This window comes from Ixodes scapularis, unplaced genomic scaffold (genome assembly GCF_016920785.2).
Source record: "Ixodes scapularis isolate PalLabHiFi unplaced genomic scaffold, ASM1692078v2 PGA_scaffold6__148_contigs__length_123643588, whole genome shotgun sequence".
Taxonomy (NCBI): Eukaryota; Metazoa; Arthropoda; class Arachnida; order Ixodida; family Ixodidae; genus Ixodes; species Ixodes scapularis.
This window is the reverse complement of record NW_024609881.1, coordinates 102,836,685-102,856,037: the sequence shown is the minus strand read 5'-3', so window position 1 is coordinate 102,856,037 and position 19,353 is coordinate 102,836,685. Positions and strand designations below refer to the sequence as shown.

The 19,353-nt window shown below is 44.0% G+C and overlaps 1 protein-coding gene across 1 annotated transcript in view; it reads left to right on the top strand.

The window, feature by feature from the left end:
* Positions 1-19,101, top strand: part of LOC8024926 (cytochrome P450 3A8) — a 40,825-nt gene extending 21,724 nt beyond the window's left edge. Inside the window, exons 8-14 of the mRNA XM_029967584.2 lie at positions 2,778-2,880; positions 4,903-4,972; positions 6,546-6,654; positions 11,290-11,381; positions 13,601-13,741; positions 16,155-16,317; positions 18,998-19,101. Coding sequence (XP_029823444.2) covers positions 2,778-2,880; positions 4,903-4,972; positions 6,546-6,654; positions 11,290-11,381; positions 13,601-13,741; positions 16,155-16,317; positions 18,998-19,075 — 756 coding nt within the window. The 3' untranslated portion in view covers positions 19,076-19,101. The remainder of the gene's footprint in view (positions 1-2,777; positions 2,881-4,902; positions 4,973-6,545; positions 6,655-11,289; positions 11,382-13,600; positions 13,742-16,154; positions 16,318-18,997) is intronic.
* Positions 19,102-19,353: the final 252 nt, after the last annotated feature.

The window sequence follows — 19,353 nt, the reverse complement described above, 5'->3', positions numbered from 1 at the left end:
ATCACGAAAAGTGGACAAATTCGATATTCAGAACCCTACGCGTCGCAAAAAACAAGCAAACAAACAAAAAAACTATGTTTTTCCACTCTGGTGAAGAAGAAAGAGCAGGGGAGCTGTAGTTTCTGTTCTCGGCGGTGGCTTTCCAGGCGAGCGATTTGCCCTTTTTTCGCAAGGGAATCTGAAGCGCTCGACCCAGTGGAACTTTAGGCAATAGCGGCCTCGCGGCGGTTACGGAACCATTCCCGCTGCTGCGCACTTCGCCGCTCATTCCGTTCCCGCTCTTCTTCCTCCGAAGAAATGTTGCCGCGATCTATGAGCGACGGCGACAAGCAGACAACCGGCAAACACAACACTCTGGATAGCTACCGCCATCTATGAGCGACGGCGGCAACCAGAGTTTTGCGTCGACATTTCTTTGCGGGGGACACGATCCTGGGGAAACTAGCCCTTAACAGCTCCGCTGTAAAAAGGCTTGTGTCGTTTTGGTCCTTGGCGATGGGCCTATTCAGGGAAATCATTAAGGGGGCACTGACACCCCAAGGGTCGTATTTTTTGATTGTCTATAACGATGCAAGTTTTAGTCACAGACAAGCAAAAAAAAAAAAATAAAATAAAAATAAAAATCCCCACGCGCTTGCGCGCCTTTTTATTTTTTTGCGTTCTCCTCTGACGCTCCTCACCTCCTCGCTTCTTTTGATTGGTGACGTCAAGAATTAGGAAATTTAAAAGCTTTGTAGGCGGCGTTTTAATAACATTTAATAATGGTAATCGGAAAACATGTTTTTTTTTTAACACAATCGCCAACGCACTACGGCCCTTCTTTTCGAAATACCGAAAATCGGAGTCCGGTGTGATGTCGTCTCCTAGATTTGTATCCTCCCTTAGAAAACATGCTGCCTAGGCAGGCTAGGGAGCCTTCATGTGCGCTTTTCGGTCCGCCGGCACCCTCATCTGCCGCTCCTTTCCTCCTCGCTTAGAGTCGCGATGGCAACGGCACGGAGTTGCGAAAGAAAGTGGACTCTCAGGATTCCGCAATATTTGACGTCAACGCACCGCCGCGGATCGCGCGGGAACCTCGAATTCGACATTTGGAAATTGTTTTTTTTACTTCACAAATACTGAATTCCAAAGTTTTGATGCGTGCCGGCATCGTTTTGAGTTGTTTCGGATAATGAAAAAAAAAATGATTTTGATGTGTCATTGCCCCTCTAAAGTCCGGGATAATTAACTTGTAATTTATTTTTGCGTAATTAATTTATTTAATATTGTGTTTAAGGCCATTGTTTCAATTAGAAACTTGTTCAGCATATGGGGGGTTCGGCTTTTTGAAAAACCGCACAAATTCGACGGGTTTCTAGGTTTTGGTTTGCAATCGAAGCGCATCTCGGCCCCGACGGCACCGCACCCCGTAGAGAAATAGTGCAACCAGCCTCTGCTGCGTTGCGCGAGGACCGCGCAGCAGAGGTTGGTGGCACTATTTCTCCACGGGGCTGATCTTCCAACATCTTATCTCTTTTTGTTCAGGAATGTTTGCTGATAGGCAAACCCACAACTAACCTTCAAAAGTAATTTGTAATTTGAGTAAAAGTTACTCGGGAAAAGTAATGAAAGCAAACTACTAATTACAGCAATAAAAATATAATTGAAAGTTACTAAGCTACTCAGAAAAGTAGTTAAACTACAGTAACTTGAGTAGAGCAGCTCAACTACGTACAAGTCTGGCATGCAGGGAAGTTAGGCGCACGTGTGTTGCCCGTCTCAGCCACTGGGGAGCAGGACCGCGGGCGCAGAGATTAGCTCCGATAAGAAATCGAAATTTAGAAACGCGTCCAAATTGAGTGTTTTTACGGAACGCCGTGATATACCATATCTGCAATATATCCTTCTAAAAATATTTGATTCGGTAGTTTTCGACGACGCTGAGCAAGTTTCTAATTAGAACCATATGTCTATTATCATTATTTATAAAGTTAATTATGAATTAATTTGCCGACTGATTGTTACGGTGAGCCCCCCATACTATGTCCCTCTGGCTGTATAACTCACCTGTACAGACCACATTAGTGTAACTTTCATGGATTTTAAAAATAAATTTGTTAAGTTAAAAAAAAAACAAAAAAACCTGGATATATATACATCGTTGATGCTTTTTTTAATGCTCGTTAACCCCTCTCCTGCAAAAATGCCCCATGGCAAAGCATGCTTATTTCTAAAATATGTAAATAGGTAATATGATAATAATGCCTAATAAAATAATGATTAAAATAATTGTTATGACCAAATATTCCTTCTATATGATTCGCTTACTTATAAATTACCTGCTAGTGTCTTCTATAATTAACGCTGCCTTGGCTTTGGCTACGTTTGTTTTTTCTTTAGCTAATTGCACGTATAAGGACTTTTCTTGAGAATGTTGGCAACTTGATTCCACGTTAATATATCAGGTTTGTTGTTTTTTTCGCCATGAGCCTACTATTTGCAATAGGTGAGCGCTCTTGTCAAGCCTTCATTTGATTTCGACGTCTTGGCTCCATTTGATCATGTGGTTTTTCTAAAGGCTGATGAATTGTATTGGTATGCTAAAATAATAATACAAAAAGCAGCAACAAAGATGAAGTATGTAAATTACGTTTATGTTGTAATTACTATTGCTTTGCCATATGTGTCACGCTGGGATATTCCGGAGTCCGAGAAAGAAACAGGCATATGATGATTGAGGATACATTCAAGGGGTTGTTTGTCCTAATTTAATAATTTTTCTCCATACCACCCGATAGTTACGAAAGAACGACCTTCTCCAGAATCTCATCGATGCTGAATATGAGGACCAGGCGACAACGCAGACATCCTCGGATAAAACTACAAACGGAAGCGCAAAAGGTACACGGGGCGAGGTCTTATCTGTTTTACTACACCATTAAGGCCGCTTTAGACACGTACGTTTGACTCTGCTGAGTATACCGAGTGAGCTGTGATTTCTTGTAACCGCTGGCATGCTGGCACCCCATATATACGTATATATATGCGTAGGGTGGGGGAGGGGGGGGGGGGGGAGTGTTCAGTATGGGGTATTCAGCAGTTGAACTAAAACTATTTTCTGACAGGGCGGTCGCTCACTAAGGAACCTCACAGGCGCGATTTTATAGACTTTAAGACGTCGCAAGGTAATTAGAATGACATGGTTAACACTCAAAAAAGGGATAAAGCAACAAAAATACTAGAAACGGGAATACACAGGCTAACGAAAATAAGTCCGGCAAGTCCACTACTCTAAGCCCAAGAGCCACTTCGATGTTTGACCTGCGCCCGCTTGTCTTGGCTTGACTCGCTCGAATCACAGTCACTCACAAAGTCCGTCGGTCGGTTAAACCAAAACCCATGTAAGGACAGGGCGGGCAGTCCTGGGAGTGCCTCTGGTATCGTAATAAGAATCAAATAAAATGTTCACTTCTGGCGTTTTTGTAGGCACTACAGTTCAGAGCATCGTTGTTCAGAGTTTAGCAGAATCGAAGGTGCGGCAAGGTTTTTCCTACACCACCCGGCAGCGCTTCGTGGTTTCCGTCAGTTGTCGCTACCTTGCTCTGTCATCTGCGCCGCTGGCCTCTCCGAAGCCGAGGGCTTGTTCCAAAATGCTCTTTGAGGAGCCCTGCCTGGTGCGTTCAAGGAGGCTTATTGAAAACGTGCTCGAGGGTCTGCTCGCCTAGCCGCACATACGACAGGCCGGGTCGTCCCCAAAAAGTTTGTGCCTCCGCGTCTGTGTGAGGAGGGAGCCCGTTGGTGCTTGGAAAAGAAGCGCGCTGGCCCTGGCACCACGGTACTTGCGGTACGGTGCCAGTTTGCTTTTGTTTCCATTGTAGAGTAGGAGCCTCTCCTTCTTTTGTGCCGACCTCTGTCATTGTTCTACATCAGTCCCTCTTACCTCCGATCACATATCCTTTGCCCACTCTCTTTCAGGGAGGCTCTAGTTAGCGTGGGCGCCACTGATAGATCGGGGATCGCGGGATATAGTCGCCATTTAATTGCAAAGTTTTGCTGGGAGTCCCCGGGGCAAAGGGCCGTTTTATTTCCTAACTCAGGTCATAAGAGCCTATTAATGTGCTTGAATAATTTGCGCAAGGTATAAATGATTACTTTTCAATCGCCACCAGCTTTGTTCCGATAAGTTAAGTATTTGCTTAACGCAAAAAATGGTAAACTCCGCCATCTTGGACGTTGCTGCTTGTCTGGCAACCCTGCTTTTTCCTCTAGACGTTTGCGATTCCCGGAGAGAGACGGAATCGAAAAAGGCTATGCCAAGGCGTTCATTGCTTGGAATGGGAGGCGAGAGGAGGAAAGGCACATGGGGCGACAGAGCGGGTGTCTGCTCTCGTTCAGGCGACACTGGCGCATATCCTTTCCCAATTCTCTCCGTCAGGCGCCGCCATTAGATTGCAAACGCTTTCCAGGATTTGAGTTGCGCCCACCCTAAGTAGAGCCTCCCTGCTTTCGTTCCGTTGTAGCCTGCTGCCTCGCTGTGGTGCCGCGATTAAATGTGGTAACTGTAGCCATACTTGTTCTTATCCAGTTTTGTTTCCCTCTTAAGCTGGATGTGGTAGAACATTTTCAGACCCTGGCTGTCGTGCGGGAAGAGTTTGAGCCTTTTCATGACTTCTCTGATTTGGTGCGCGGGCGAGGCAATAGATGGCGCCTCTGTGTCAGTGTGTTAAGCTTTTACAAGCAAAGACAACGCACTCGCTCACGATCGGGTGCAAATTCGGGGACCAGCCTTACGCGGTGATACACTTTTTTGCGGGGCAATAATTTCCGGTCGTAATTACTTCCGGCATAAAAAACTGAGTAAAAAAACAACAACAAAAAAAGAAAACGATGCGAAGGTTGTTTTACATTTCCTCCATTTGACAGGTTTTCATAAGGGCAGGACGTTATCATCCGAAGAAGTAATCCAGAACAGCACAATCCTGTTCGTTGCAGGGTGAGTTTGATTTGCTTGATTTTATTTGATTTTAGTTTGATTAACGCGCCTTTTTTGAGTCATCGTGATTGATGACACCGAGCGAGCTTTTAGATTAGAACCATGCCTTCATTTTTTTTTGTAATTATAAGGGAATGAAATATTTGTTGGTAATTATCCGAAGAATCGTGACGATTACTTCCCTCTCCTTCCCCATTTCCCCGTCTTTATTTTGCTTCCCTGGCCGTATAACTCACTTGCACAGATAGAAAGGATGTGACGTTCAGGTATATTATTGGTTTGTATCTGGACTAAAAAAAAAAAAAAAAAAAACATTTTGCAGATGTAAACGTTTTAGATGTTTGTGTTACCCTATTGAAAATTCCATCAAGGTACGTAATTTGGGACACTGACTGCCAGTCAGCAGCCTTGGTGGAACGTGATGGACCATCAAACGTCATCTGATGGTCCATCAGATGACGTCTGACCGCCACTGCCAAGAGAATTTCATCAACAAGGGTGGCATTTATATAAGAGTAAAGCTATACGCACTCATAAATATCGCCAAATGCCTCGATAAAACAAAATGTTCGAGAAAAAAAAAAGAAAAAAAAAAGCAGGACCACCGTGGATCGACCCGCGACCACTTGCGTACAAATCGGACACCGTAACCGCTATGCTACGCAGTTTCGTAGAGAACTCGAGTTCACCATCGGTTTTATACGAGATGCTTCGGTTCCAAATGCAGTTAAGACTTTAGCATGTCATGCAAAGCACTCGTACATCACTCGCCGTACTTCAGTTCTACTCACCTGCCATGTAGAGTATACTTTCGCGCCGTAGAACGATCCTTTTGTTCGCGCGTCTCCGACCCAGTAGACCTGGTACACCTTGTCGTCTTCAACTACACCGCTAAAGTCCCTTACATCGTCGGAACTCACAACAGGCTGGGTCTTGTCGAGTAGAAATTCTACTAAAACATAAAACACTGTAGAGCCCGGGCAGGATCGACAGGTTGGAGCAAGCGGGCAAACAAAACGAGTCGAGAGCGATCGTTCATGAAAGCTCGGCGAAGCCTCTATGGGCGAACCGAAGTCAGCGAAGTGGCGTTTTCGGCGTTCCGGCGGGCTTCTGATCAAGGTTGTCGGTCGGCTGCGTGTCATATCTCTAACATCAGCGGTTTTATGGGCTCACGTCCTGAAATCGTTTTCTTGTGCATAGTCTATTTTTCGTATTCATAGATTTGAAGAAATACTGGTATCCGAACGAACTTTACGTCCTTTGACCGTATGTCTGTCTGCACGTCAAAGCTTTTTGACGTACAGTCAGAGCCAATCGATGTACACTCAGAATCGCCACCAAGACATCTTGATGGCATTTCGCGGCGGCCGACTGCCACCAGGAAACCATCAGAAAGCCGACAAGTGGAGTCTGACTGGAGTTTGACTGTCGGTCAGAGTAACTTGTTGGCCAATCAGACATGTTTGACGTACAGTTAGGCACAGTCAGCGGTCCACTAGAAAACATTGACCGCCAAGCAGGGTTACATTGATGGATTTTTCCTTCGGGTTAATTTCCAGTTTGTCGCTCACAGGTTTGAAACAACAGCAGCGGCGTTGTCTTTTCTTACGTTCGCTCTCGGCAAGCACCAGGACGTGCAAGATAAGGTTCGACACGAAGTACAAGCGGTTCTCAACAACCATGTACGTTTTATTTCCTTACGAATGATATGTTTATATATCTTTTATCTATGTTCTGAAACTCTGCTTGTTTTGGAAGGCTTGTCTGGCGAAGCCTACGCGAAGAGCAAATCGCCTGCTTTTTGGGAAGAAGTTGCAGTGACGTCACAACGACGCCGCGCTCTGATTGGCTTTGATTGAAAGGATAGGAGGGTAGACCTAAATTCTAGATCCCTTGAAAAGTACCGACGCGTGTGATTTCCGTCACTCACTCGGGAACAAGGGACCGAACTGGTCTCGAAACGTTGGGTTACTGTTTATTAAACAATTGGTTACAGTATTATTTTTTCGCGTTAAGGCTGGTAAGGTCTGTATGAGTAATACTGACTTTCTTACCTTTTTTTAAATCTGGAAGTTGGAAAATAACATTTGAGCGCACATGTGCCGCATATTTATACGCAGTTGTTAACCGCTAATTATATATAATTGGTGTACGCTAATGATTTTGTAGAATTTGAATAATGAATGTATTGGATGAGTGTAAGAAACATTTGCATATGTCCTGTTTCCTTCTTGTAGTAGATGTATTAAGATTTTGAAAGGATGTATTCCCTACCTCAAAACCTAACGTAACTTTTCGCTATTTGGATTATAGAACAAGAAATCAAAGGGGATTTTTACTAAAAGCTGAAATTCAAATTGATGACAAAGGAAGAATTTCTGAAAACCTGAAATCCAGATAAAATCCAAAGTTCCAAGTTCCATAGTCTACATTGCGAAAAGGTCGCTGTTGGAATGGGGCTGCCCTAAGCTAAGTTGCAGTGCCAGAAATTAGAATAAATCAACTAATTACATAAAACCTATATTAGAGTTCTTGGGAGAACATGTCTATTTTTGTTTAAAATTCCTAAATATTTAATAAACTTAGAACAAATATATTTAATATAATTATTACATACCATATCATATGAAAAAGTGACACCAAGTGTTTAATTCTGCATACAAACTGAATGTAAAAACACACGAAACTAAGGGAACTACAAAGTTTGTTATTTAAAGCACGTGAACAAAACTTGGCACTTTTTGATTTTTATTACGTTAATATGGAAGCCGTTTATCTCAGCCGACAATTTCATTTTGAAAAAAAAAATGTTAGCTTTGTTTATAAAACTATTCTCGCGTGTGTCCGAAAAAAAAAATGCTTGTGTCATCCGGATAGGTGACATAGTTCCAGCTGGAATCAATTTTTACAATATTATTAATCTATAGCAGATAAAGGAGTGGTCGAAGGATACTACCCTGCAGAACGCCTGATGCAATATTTAAGGGAGATAATTTATGTTTATCAATTTGTTCGAACTGGAAACGATATTGTTAGTATGACCTGAAAAGCACAAGTGGAAGATCTCGGATGCCACAGCGACCTTTTTATCAAGCAAAATGAATTGATTAATACAATCAAATGCTTTGTCTCAAATGTCTGACGATATTCCTAGAGTTAAAACATATCTTCTAAATATTTAAGTACAAATTTGTTTTTGAGTTCGTAATGTTGTTTCGGTTGATCTATGCTTCCGGAAGCCGAATTGGCACTCCGTAGTAAGGCAGTATTTATCGCAAAAATTCACAATAAGAGGGGGAATTATTTTTTCTAGACTTTTTGAAAACTCTGGCAGTATGGGTATAGGGCTGTAGCTTCATAATTTGTTTTAATTTACAGCTTTGAGAAGGGCTGAAACTTCGACTACGTGTATTTTTTTTTAGGGAGAACACCGCGAGATAATGCAAGGTTGCAGATGTACGTTAGACATGGAGCAATAACAAAACCTTAACAAAACATTGTTAAATATGTTAGAGCCTTGACTGTGTAGATCTTCCATTTTAGTTGGCTCAAGGAACTCACAAAAAACACCATTTATTATTTTCCTTAATATATCAGCCTTTTTTAGACACTCGCGACCAAGTAGACAGGAAAAGTAGACTTTTAAGAGCTTCGAATGTCGTTAACATTTTTGTTTCTATATTTTTAAACTGTACTATTACTATTAAATAGCGCGTTGCGATATTTTTTTTAATAAAGTTTATATTTTCAACCTGTCTTTCTCAAAAGCACTGGGGTCATTCATGTCTCTCCTCCCTTTCTGGCACGTTTAGCAGTCTTATTTTGAAAGCAGTATTTATAAACTTGTTTGAACTTTTTATTTGAACGTGACATTAGCAGTATCTACGTCGACTGAATCGAATATATCATCCCAATCTGAGAAAATTATTTTTGTACAAATGCGTCCAGCGTAAGTGGTGTTGTGTTTGGAAATGTTATAGCACTATCCCGTTTGCATGTGGCTTGTTCCTTGTCGACAAATATAAATACGGGCAAATGGTACCTAATCTTGGAACTTATTAGGCCAGCCTTAACCTTTTCCTTTTCATATTTTCTAATAAAAACATAAAGCTATGTTGACGTTGAAAGCGTAGTACGTGGGGGGGGGGGGGGGGGGGGGCGGGGGATCAGTCATGTTCAGAAAAAGTATTTGTCTTTAATAACTAGAGCCCTGCATGGACAACAGTTTGATCATCCGCATCCGATCCGCATCCGCAGACTTTGTATCCGCAGACTTTGTATCCGCATCCAAACCGCATCCTCAAAATTAGGAAGTGCATTACACCCTCAATCCACGCATTCATTTTAAATAATAAAAGCAAGCATGAAAAAAAAAATAACAAAAACAACATCTGGATGGTATCCTATAGGCTGTCTGCTCACCTTTGTAAAACGTACCCTTTTGGCCGATTACGGTGAAAGCAATTTTATCGCATTTCGTTTTATCGTATATATAAAATAAGCGATCATCCTTCCTGAGAAACTTCGCAACGCTGGAAAGGCATCGCAAAAATAAGATCGTCTTGGGAGTCCGTGACACTGACACTCTGTCCAGAAGATGCGTTTGAAAGGAAGGAAATTTGAATATTTGTTTTCCTTTTTGCTGTGTAAAACCCACTTCAAGCATATATATATATTATAAGCATAAAAATTAACAAATGACAGACTAATGACATTGTGTAATTTTATTTTGACAAGACAAGAAAAAAGGTGGGAAAGAATGGCGCTCACTTGGCACAGCAAAGTACTCGTGTGTATGTGATAATGCGCAAGTGAACCACTGGAAAAATTTCAAAACATTCAATAACAGGAACACCTCCTGTTGGTTTCAATTTTAAAAACGAAACCTAAACTGCATGCTCGAACCATGTACTTAAAGACAACTCAGTGTCAACTGTCGAGAAATAGAAAACGTACACACACGCAACGTTTCACCTGCCAAGGTTGTTGTTAAAAAAATATCGTTAACGTGGACGAATTTAGACTGGTTTTACTCTCTTAAATTAATACCCGCTAATGAGAAGTCTTTCTCCGTTAAGGAACTGGATGCTTGGATAGCGCGCACGAACTGCGCTACAAGAATAAAGTGCGGAAACTGGCACTAGTTCCAGCACTCTAGAGGATCGAAATCAGTCTCCTCCATATAATTATAAGCGAAGAAGCCCATTGTAGGCGTCTAATTTCTTGTGGCTTGTACGTTTTGGGGTCTTGTTTGTCCAAAGAACGTTTTCCGCTTTTTCCCTGCCACACAAGGACACGCTTTTCTGGACAACGGGTACTCCCACCTTCTTCAGTTTTTCTAGGTCAGCATGGTTGGCGATAGAGAAGGTTCTCAACCGATCTTTGGTTAGAATCAAAGCTTTCTTGCCGTAGAGCCCAATTTTCCCACGAATTTGCATCCTGTTTTCTACGCGAGTAGTTTGCCGCCGCAATGCATTCGATGATGCACTTCTCAGTGTCACCCAAGCATCCAGTCTACAGTGTGCGTTCTCACATGTTTATGGGCCTCCTCGGCTGATATGTAGATCCGGACACGCAGATATCCGCATCTGATGCGCATTTTCAGCGCCTGGCATTCGCATCCGTCAGTTTACTGTGGATTTCCGCGGATGATCCGCGGGTAATCCGCGGATATGCGGAGGCTCTATTATAAATATTAACCAATTAAGTGTTTGGGGCAGCTTTAAAAAAAATATTTATATCATTACCAAGAAAAAGAAAACATTTGATTTCGTTCGCAAACTTCAATGATGTTTATATAAAAAAAATCGAACCACGTCGCCGTTTATAGATGTAAAAGTAGTATATACATCTGAAATTCAGTAAAAAAATCTTGAAACATTTTGCTTCAAAATATCACAATTTCATCTTAGCAATTTTTTTGCTCCAGAGAAATCCTATCAACTGCCTAACGATAATGAGATTCGAAGAGCTCTCCCCTTCCAGAGTTTCTTAAGTTGTTAGTGCGTGCATTGTAGAGTGTAAAATATTTTTCGCCGAATAAAACCCGTCCTCGGGGGACGAAGACTGTCTCAGAATTTGGAGTCTAAGAGTAGAGGAATGAAATTTGGCACATGCACTGACAACTTAAGGAACACGGGGCGTGAAGCGTTTCGCGCATCTCACTATCATTGAGCAGCTAACAGGATTGCGGCATTAGCCAATAAAAAAAAGCGAAGGGTCAAATCACGAAGCAGGAAAGGGGAAGCATACTAAACCACGCCCTGCGTTTCTCAGCATCCGACTAACTATATTTGTGAATAAAAATGTGTTCGCAGGGGAAGCTAGACTACGAGACAGTCACCCGAAAGATGAAGTACGTCGGGCAGGTGATAAACGAGACACTGCGTATCTGGCCTCCCGGCCTTACGTAAGTAGGAAAATATTTGTTTGGTCGCTTTTATTATTCTGTATCTTAGAGTGTGCGTGTCGAACCCTGCAGTAACAATAAAACAAAGCACAGCAAAAGTTGAGTTCTTAATTTTTGCGATTTTCGCTTCATATCTGGACTGACAGCGTACCCCTAAAAGGTATGACTTGAAAGCAGGAAGGGCTTATTTGCTCAGTATAACTTAAAGGGGTACGAAAACGAAAATTGAAATTAAAAATTTTGTTCGGAAATGAGTCAAGCATAAAGGATAATAACCGTAAATGATAATGGCACGTTTGTTTTTTGAATGACTAGCTATATGTTTCGACCCAAACGGCCCACTTCATCAATCGTTTAAAGAGCGCAAAGCGTCAAAAAATTAACGGCGAAACAATTTTTTTTTTTCATTTGTGAGGTAACAAGGTTGGAGTGGATGAGCTTTGCCGTTGGTGGCGTTGTAGTGGCGTCAACGTGTTACAACCGAACTGTTAAAGTAGCCGTGGTGTGACAAGCGTATCACGTATGAGGCGCTTGCCACCCCACGTCGGAAACGACGGACGTGCGAGCCGGATCAACAGAGCACGAAGTTGCTCGTCGTACGGAAACTCGTGGATCGGAATATCGCTGATGACCAAACAACAGTTTTCAGCCATGGAGAAGTGCGGCGGCATCTCGAAGTTAAGAAGCGAAGAACGGCTTCGAACTGTACAGCAAAGACACAAAAACAACTCGGTGACATTCCTTAACGAGTCTATCATGGAATCTCGGTGGCTTCCTTCGTAAAGGGTCAAAGGTTTCACAATCGCGTTCAGGCGGAGGTAACTTAAACGGTTGAGCGTACTTCCAAGGAGCGGCGCTGCTCCGATTTTGAGTGCGGCTAGGTAACGGTCCCTGCTGTGTCATGAGTACGTAGCAAGATTCCCAACGTTGCTAGATTACTTTCCAATCAATCTTCACAGGCGTCTACCAGGTACACATTGCAATATCATTTAATTAGCCTTTAATGTAGCTTTCTTGTGCATTTCAACGACAGACTGGTGTTTTTGAGGTTATGGTGTAACATGCAACACATGGTTAAGCTAGGAAAGGAGTGCTGGAATTTTGTTTCAGTACCCATTTAAAGGTACTGGGGTTCTAGGTAAACAACATTAGGTGCCAAAAACTCCGCCTTATTTGTCTTTCTCAGTGAAAAATATTATATAAATGTGTCCAATAAGCTTATGATATAAGAGCTCTTATGCACCTTATATATTTTATATAAGCTTTGAAATGTTTATTGAACAAATCATATATGCATTTTCTTTTCAATAGAGCTCTGCTTGTCAATTCAGCGTTTGCCATCGTTCCACATCGCAAAACATTCACTAATTTAGATAAATTTGAAAGTGATGAGCCTCTAAAAAAGCGGAGGAGCATAAGAGTTCTTTAATCTAACAAACAAAGTAACTTTCACGGCGACGTTTAGCTGTTAGTAGGAAACTTTCCGGGTAATAACGCTTTTGCGAAAATTTACAAAGGCTGCGTGCGAAGTCCGGTACGTCTCTCTGCCCTTCCGCGCGCAAGAGAGAGAGAGGGTAGCGCAGCTGGCCAGCTGGCCGCCGGCTCGCCTGCCCTCGCCTGCTCGCCCGCGTTTTCCCCGTGGCCTGCATGGCCATCTGCAACCGGTCCTGCAACTAGCGTTCCCGACATTCCACTCGGCTGCTGCGGATGGCGCTGCACGTTTTGCAACAGGTCTACTGCGTGGTCGCCCACCGCGAAAACTCCTGATGGACACGACATGTGCAAAGAACAGGCGAACGTAGACATGGGAAAGTCCGTAGCGGGTTCGAAGGATGCGAATTTTAGTTATGCTCGGCTGCTGTCGCTGTCACACCCGTCAGGGTCCGTTCACACACTTGCCACCGAGTAGCAGTGACTGAAACAAGAAAACATTTCAAGCCTCTTACGACAGCCAAGGACCCATTGCGCTGCGGAGAAGCTGATCTTAAGCCGCCACAAGAGGCTTAAAAGCTGGTATTGTCTTAGTCGGTCCTACTCGGTTGCAAGTGTGGGAACGGGACCTTACGCTATAGGGTAAATGCATTCAGGTTTTTTGCTGCTATTTGTTTACGCCAGTATCAAGGGTACTTGTGCAAAAAAAACGACACCATGCTTTCACTAGCAGATATAACTCTCATATGCTTTCGAGTATGTGCAATAAACTTGAGCTTTCTCCACAGATTTACCACGAGGCAGGCAAAAGAAGACTTTGAGTACAAGGGCATCAAGTACAAGGCCGGGACGTGCATCATGTCTCCGACTCTCCAGATTCATAGGGACGAGCGCTTCTTCCCAGATCCCATGAAGTTTGACCCTGACAGGTAGTGACACACAACATGCTTGACAACGATGATGAAAAAATTATCTATATTGCTGATGTCGAGTATGGTTTAAGCTTTACGCGATGGTACACTTGCACAACTAAATGCAGACCTAATGCTAGGTTGTACTTGTTCACTTTAACCGGACATCTCAGGATGAACTTTTACCTCATTCTAGTTTTGCTATTGTATGCTTCTCTTGGGCTGTGATTTGGAGGGACATTTTGTTACACTTAAAAGTACGCCAGAAGTGCAGGTATGAACGTCCCAGGTGACTTCGGGAAAGTCAAAATACTGTGTCAATGAAAGTTAAGACTAGAACGTCAGGAATAACGCATTAGGTATGATAAATTAAATCACTAAAACATTACACGCGCACAATTCATAGTCATAAAATATGAACAACACTTATTTAGTATTAACTATTAATGTATCTTGGTATTGCATTTTGGCGTCGATTCTTTTATTTAAGACATAATGATACTAATGTACCGGGTGTATCAAGGAGAGGCCAGGCTCTTTAAATCGGCCGCAAAATTTGGTTTCTTAACCTATCGCGCCACGATTTTGTGCAGCGTTGCCCACAGATGGTGCATTTTTTTTTTGTAAGATTTGCAAAGAGCGAACTCACCTGAGGAAAAAGTAAAGAAAGAAAAAGGCTTAGCTCCTATGGAAACGCAGCGACGCCACCGGTCTTCAAACAACACGGCGCTGTTTCGCACGGGAGACAAGAGATGGCGCAACGAACCCCGCCAACAAACGAGCATATGGCGCCGAGAGCCGGCGTCTTTAGCAGACGATCTTTTCGACTCAAAAGCGGCGCACGTTCCGCAGGCGGCGACAGTCGCAGAAACAAAAACAGGCGCGGTAACAACAAGGAACTGCAGTTCCTCGTCTGCTAAAGACGCCGGCTCTTTGCGTCGTATGCTCGTTCGTTGGCGGCAGTTGGCGTCGCCACCGCTTGCGCCATCTCTTGTCTCCCGTGCGAAACGACGCCGTGTTGTTTAAAGACCTGTGGCTTCGCTGCGTTTCTATAGGAGCTAAGCCTTTTTTTCTTTACTTTTTCCTCAGGTAAGTTCGCTCTTTGCAAATTTTACAAAAAAAAAAAAAAAGCATCATCTGTGGGCAGCGTTGCACTAAGTCGTAGCACGATAGATTAAGAAACCAAATTTTGCGGTGGATTTAAAGAGCCTGGCTTCTCCTTGATACACCCAGTATATGAAATTAGGTTTGCGTTCACTTGGTGAGAAACATAATCCAGGGATGTACTTTTGCGTTCAATATGAGCTGTAACGGTCCTTGCCACTTTGTCGTAAACGCCAGCTTCTAAGACAGCTGTGGTTAGACCTAGGAATTGAATGCGATATTGAGGTCTCATAATTTGGACTCTGCAAAACCGAAACATAATAGCGCTTGTGAGAACCACACATGCACACGCACACGCACACACACAAACACGCAGACGTAGACACTGACACAGACGCAGACACAGGCGCACACACAGGCATACACATAGGCACACACACACAGACACGCACAGACACAAACACGCAGACGCAGACACAGACACAGACGCAGACACAGGCGCGCACACAGGCACACACACAGATACACACACAGACACACACAGACACAGACACACACAAAAGTCGAATCCGGCGTTTCATGTCATATTGATCGTGATAGTACGAGCTAAACAAGGTGACAAACTGTCGAGGTTTTTAGACTAACACTATTTAAAACTTGTCTGAAGATTGCATGACAGCGTCCGGGAGTAGGATGATAGAACGCTCGCGCTAAGACGCTGTTGAAACATCGTTAATCTGATAATGCAGAATTGCATTTTTACAGAAGCTATCTCAGATTCCATGGGCGTCGGCTAAATTCTGCGCGCGGATTTGCACAGTCAAAGCCAGGAGAGTTACTAGCCCTCCCAAAACTTGCGCCGCGAACCAACTGCGCATGTACGCACCCGTCGATTGTCGACACGTTACGAGTTGGCAGGGCGCTTCCTCGCCATAGCCTCTACATTTTCGGCGTCGTCGCAAGAAGGAAAATTAAAGATAGAACAGCAAGTTGACTTTTGGAAAAGACGCGACGTCCCGTTCCAGAAAGACAGATATTGTGCTTGAGAGTCAGGAGTGTTTCTCATAAAATGCAATTCTGCACCGGACGGTTTTGAACGATATATTAAAATACTGCTGCAATTTTGTTTTATTAACTTTGACAGTTGGGACATTAACATTAGCCTGTTTGGGGCATAATTATTTATTCTGCTCGATATTTCGTGAAACTGTGGTTACGGAAATGTGTAGGCAATACTCTTGTCTTACTCATAAACATTTGGGTGCAATTTGTTTCGTGTTCGCTCGTGCACCTCCGCAAAACATCGCGTTCTAACCGGATGTCGCAGGTTCAGCGAAGAAAACGAAGACAGCATCTCGAAGATCGCTTTCCAGCCTTTTGGCATGGGACCCCGAAACTGCGTGGGAATGAAGCTTGCTCTGCTCGAAGTCGCCTACACCATTGTAAAGATGACGCAGCACTTCCGTTGGGAACTCGGCGACTCACAGCTGGCAAGTTGAATCCAAAATAATTACTTCAGCCGAAGTTAAAGCCAATGAGGCCAATCACGAGCTCCAAAAGTGTGTCCTCCTTGTCCTCATCGTCCTTGTGCACCACCAACCGAAGCAATCACAACCAGAAAAAAAAAAAAAAGAAAACGCAGGATCAAAGTGCGTGGTTGCCTTTGCCGGTGACAGAAAACGCAAAAGAAGGGACGAGAGCCATGATGGTGCCCCTTTTTTTTATTCTGCCCGATTGGCTCCATCTGATCTGAGCTGCGGTCGGGCTTAAAGTGAAACGGAGGTTAGATATGACCACACCTTGACAGTATTACGCCAATACTTTGTTTCGATTTAAGCTTGTACGCAGCCAACGCTACGAGTCGATGGTATCAATAAAACGGTGTCAACACCACAACGTCATAGTGTTTTTATAATGTTTCTGCGCGTGTTTTATTATCGCTGAACCAGTCATGTAGAGAGAAGGCCCAGCGACTTGAACTCTTTGTCTTCGTGTTCGTGGTGGTGTATGCGTCTGGGCCATCCACTGCCACTCCGACGTATAATGAAACATAGTTTACGTATCATTTCAACGCTTACTTTGGCCACCACGACATCATTAATGCAGACAAAAGAGCTGCGCTCATTGTACTTCCCATACAAGCAGTACTTATCATTACGGACGCAGCTATTCATCAGAAAATTCATCAGTGAATCTTTTCAGTTCTTACGGTTCGAGATAAAAGTGCTGAATCACTCGGCTGTCGACGCATGTCAGGCATCGGTCGTTCGGCAAAAGAGAGTTAATTACTGCGCATCCTCAGAACACGTTCTACAGCCCAAGATACACCTGGTCACGTGACCTCCCCGTTACCCAATCACCGTCGAGCACCTCTCTCCTTCTCTACCACGCGTCATCTAATCACTGTCCAGCCTCGTGGCAACGATTTTTTTGGGGGTTTCACAAAATGCGGAACGCCTAACCAAAGAACGTTTCAAGTTAGAACACGCGACCGGGTGTCAAGTTGCTATATGCCGGAAGCAAAGCGGATGTCCCGCAGCGCTTTCCCTCCAAATAGCAGCTCAGCTCACGGCCGTGCGTCGTGACATGCTGGCCCAGGACGAGACGTTTTATCATTGGTTAAAAATGTGTTAATTCCATCATCTATAAATACATTTTTTTACACTACACACCTCACACTTCCTGTGAAAACTTGACTACAAGAAGCAAATGTATTCGTGCCGTGGGTGTCCACTGCATTCTCCGCAAGACACCTGAAACCCTGGAACGCGTATCTTTAGAATGCTGGGACGCCTTCCTGCCCGGAAATGTCCTCAAAAGAACTATTAGAAAAGTCCCTTCGGCAACATCTCAGGGAAGTAGGTCATAATCCTGGGCCTGAATGCCACATGGTGATGTAGAATGGCCGTACGTAACGCTGATGCAGATGCGCGTCGTGCAAGATTGTATTTTATAGAAAGTGTACCTTGCGTAAATGCTGCATACTTTACTTTAGCTTGCCCCCCCCCCCCCCCCCCCCCCCCCCCCCCCCGAAGGGGTTTTTCATTTTGGATCCTCTTGAGCATCTGAAAGCATTTCAAACTTCACGTGCGCGTTGCGACCGAGAACTTTATCTTACATTTCTGCATGTTTTGTATTTCCTTGTTAAAACAGGCAATGAAAAAAAAAACAAGGGATGTGTTGAGGCCTGGGTTCAATTCCCGCCTAGCGCAAACGCTTTTTTTACTGCAATGGCCTCAACTGTCCCGAACCTCATGGCCACGCTTTTATCTGGGGTTCACTAAATGCCGAACTCCTAGCCAAATAACGTTTCACGTTGAGGATCTTTGATAAACTCGCACCGGAATCGCCCTGAAAACAGGAAAGTACACAGCGTTCCTCGATGGTGCAGCACGAAGTTGGTACAGCGTCGAGTACAAACTGCGCCGCATCTGTGCACCGTGGCGAGAGCTCCCATGCGTCACTTCGCGTTTTTTTTTGTTCTTTTTTGCGTTCGTCCGCCCACAATGCCCTTCTGCTGTCGATCCCTCTTGGAATTTTACTCGCGGACTTAGCCATCCCATTCAAATATTCATCGTGAGTGTGAATGTTTATGTGGCCACGAAGCGGGCGACAATTCCACCGGCTTACTTTCTCCGTCAATCTTTGTTCGAGAGAGAGTACCACCAAATAATAGCCATACCTTAGTGTCATCGAAACGCCTCCCAACGCTCTCCTTGAAGTTTATAACTTTCGGGCACTCCTTGTCACCGCAGCAACCACCGGTGATAACGGCGATGGTAAGATGCTTGTTGTCCTCGCTGTCAAGAGAGCTGAGGCATTCATGGAGTGCGGCTTTGTGAAGTGTTCGTTTTCTCCTGGTCGCCTTCTCGGTAGACTCCGCGTCTGCTATTCCGGCCATCTCCTTGATTCCCGCTCCTGGCCGCAATGCTTGATACTGCCAATTTTCTTGGTGGGTGTTGAGGCAACGGAAATCCTTAACTGTAGGGTGCGTTCCACGGTTCGAGAACGTCCGGTGCGCACGGGTGCACTCGATCGAAGACGACGGGGCGCACTTCGGTGCCCCGGTGCGCACCGGTGCGGATGATGAAGACAGCTATGAATATTAGCAGTGTTACCTCGGCTGGATGGTTTTGTCGAGTAGATTTATGAATATGCATTTCATTTCAGGGAGAAATGCCAATGGAACAGTACGGAGCGTCGTCCACGCCGGCAAGAGGACCGTGGATCGTCTTCCATAAATTGTGACCACAAGATGGCGCAACGCTCAATGACCTGACGAATTCTTATGTCACTTTATTAAACCTTTGCGGGCTGGTTTAACAACGAGTGTTTTATTTATTCATGATTTGGTTGATAGAGTAACAAAAAAAAAAGTAGAAGTAACACATGCGCTTTTGGGCAAAGCTGGACATATGGGAGTTTGATTTTGGTTTTGTCTTACTATAGCAACTGATAGATTTACAACAATACAGAATTTAGAAACAAGCCCTCCTTTGCCCACACCCGGTGTGGGCACTCTGCCT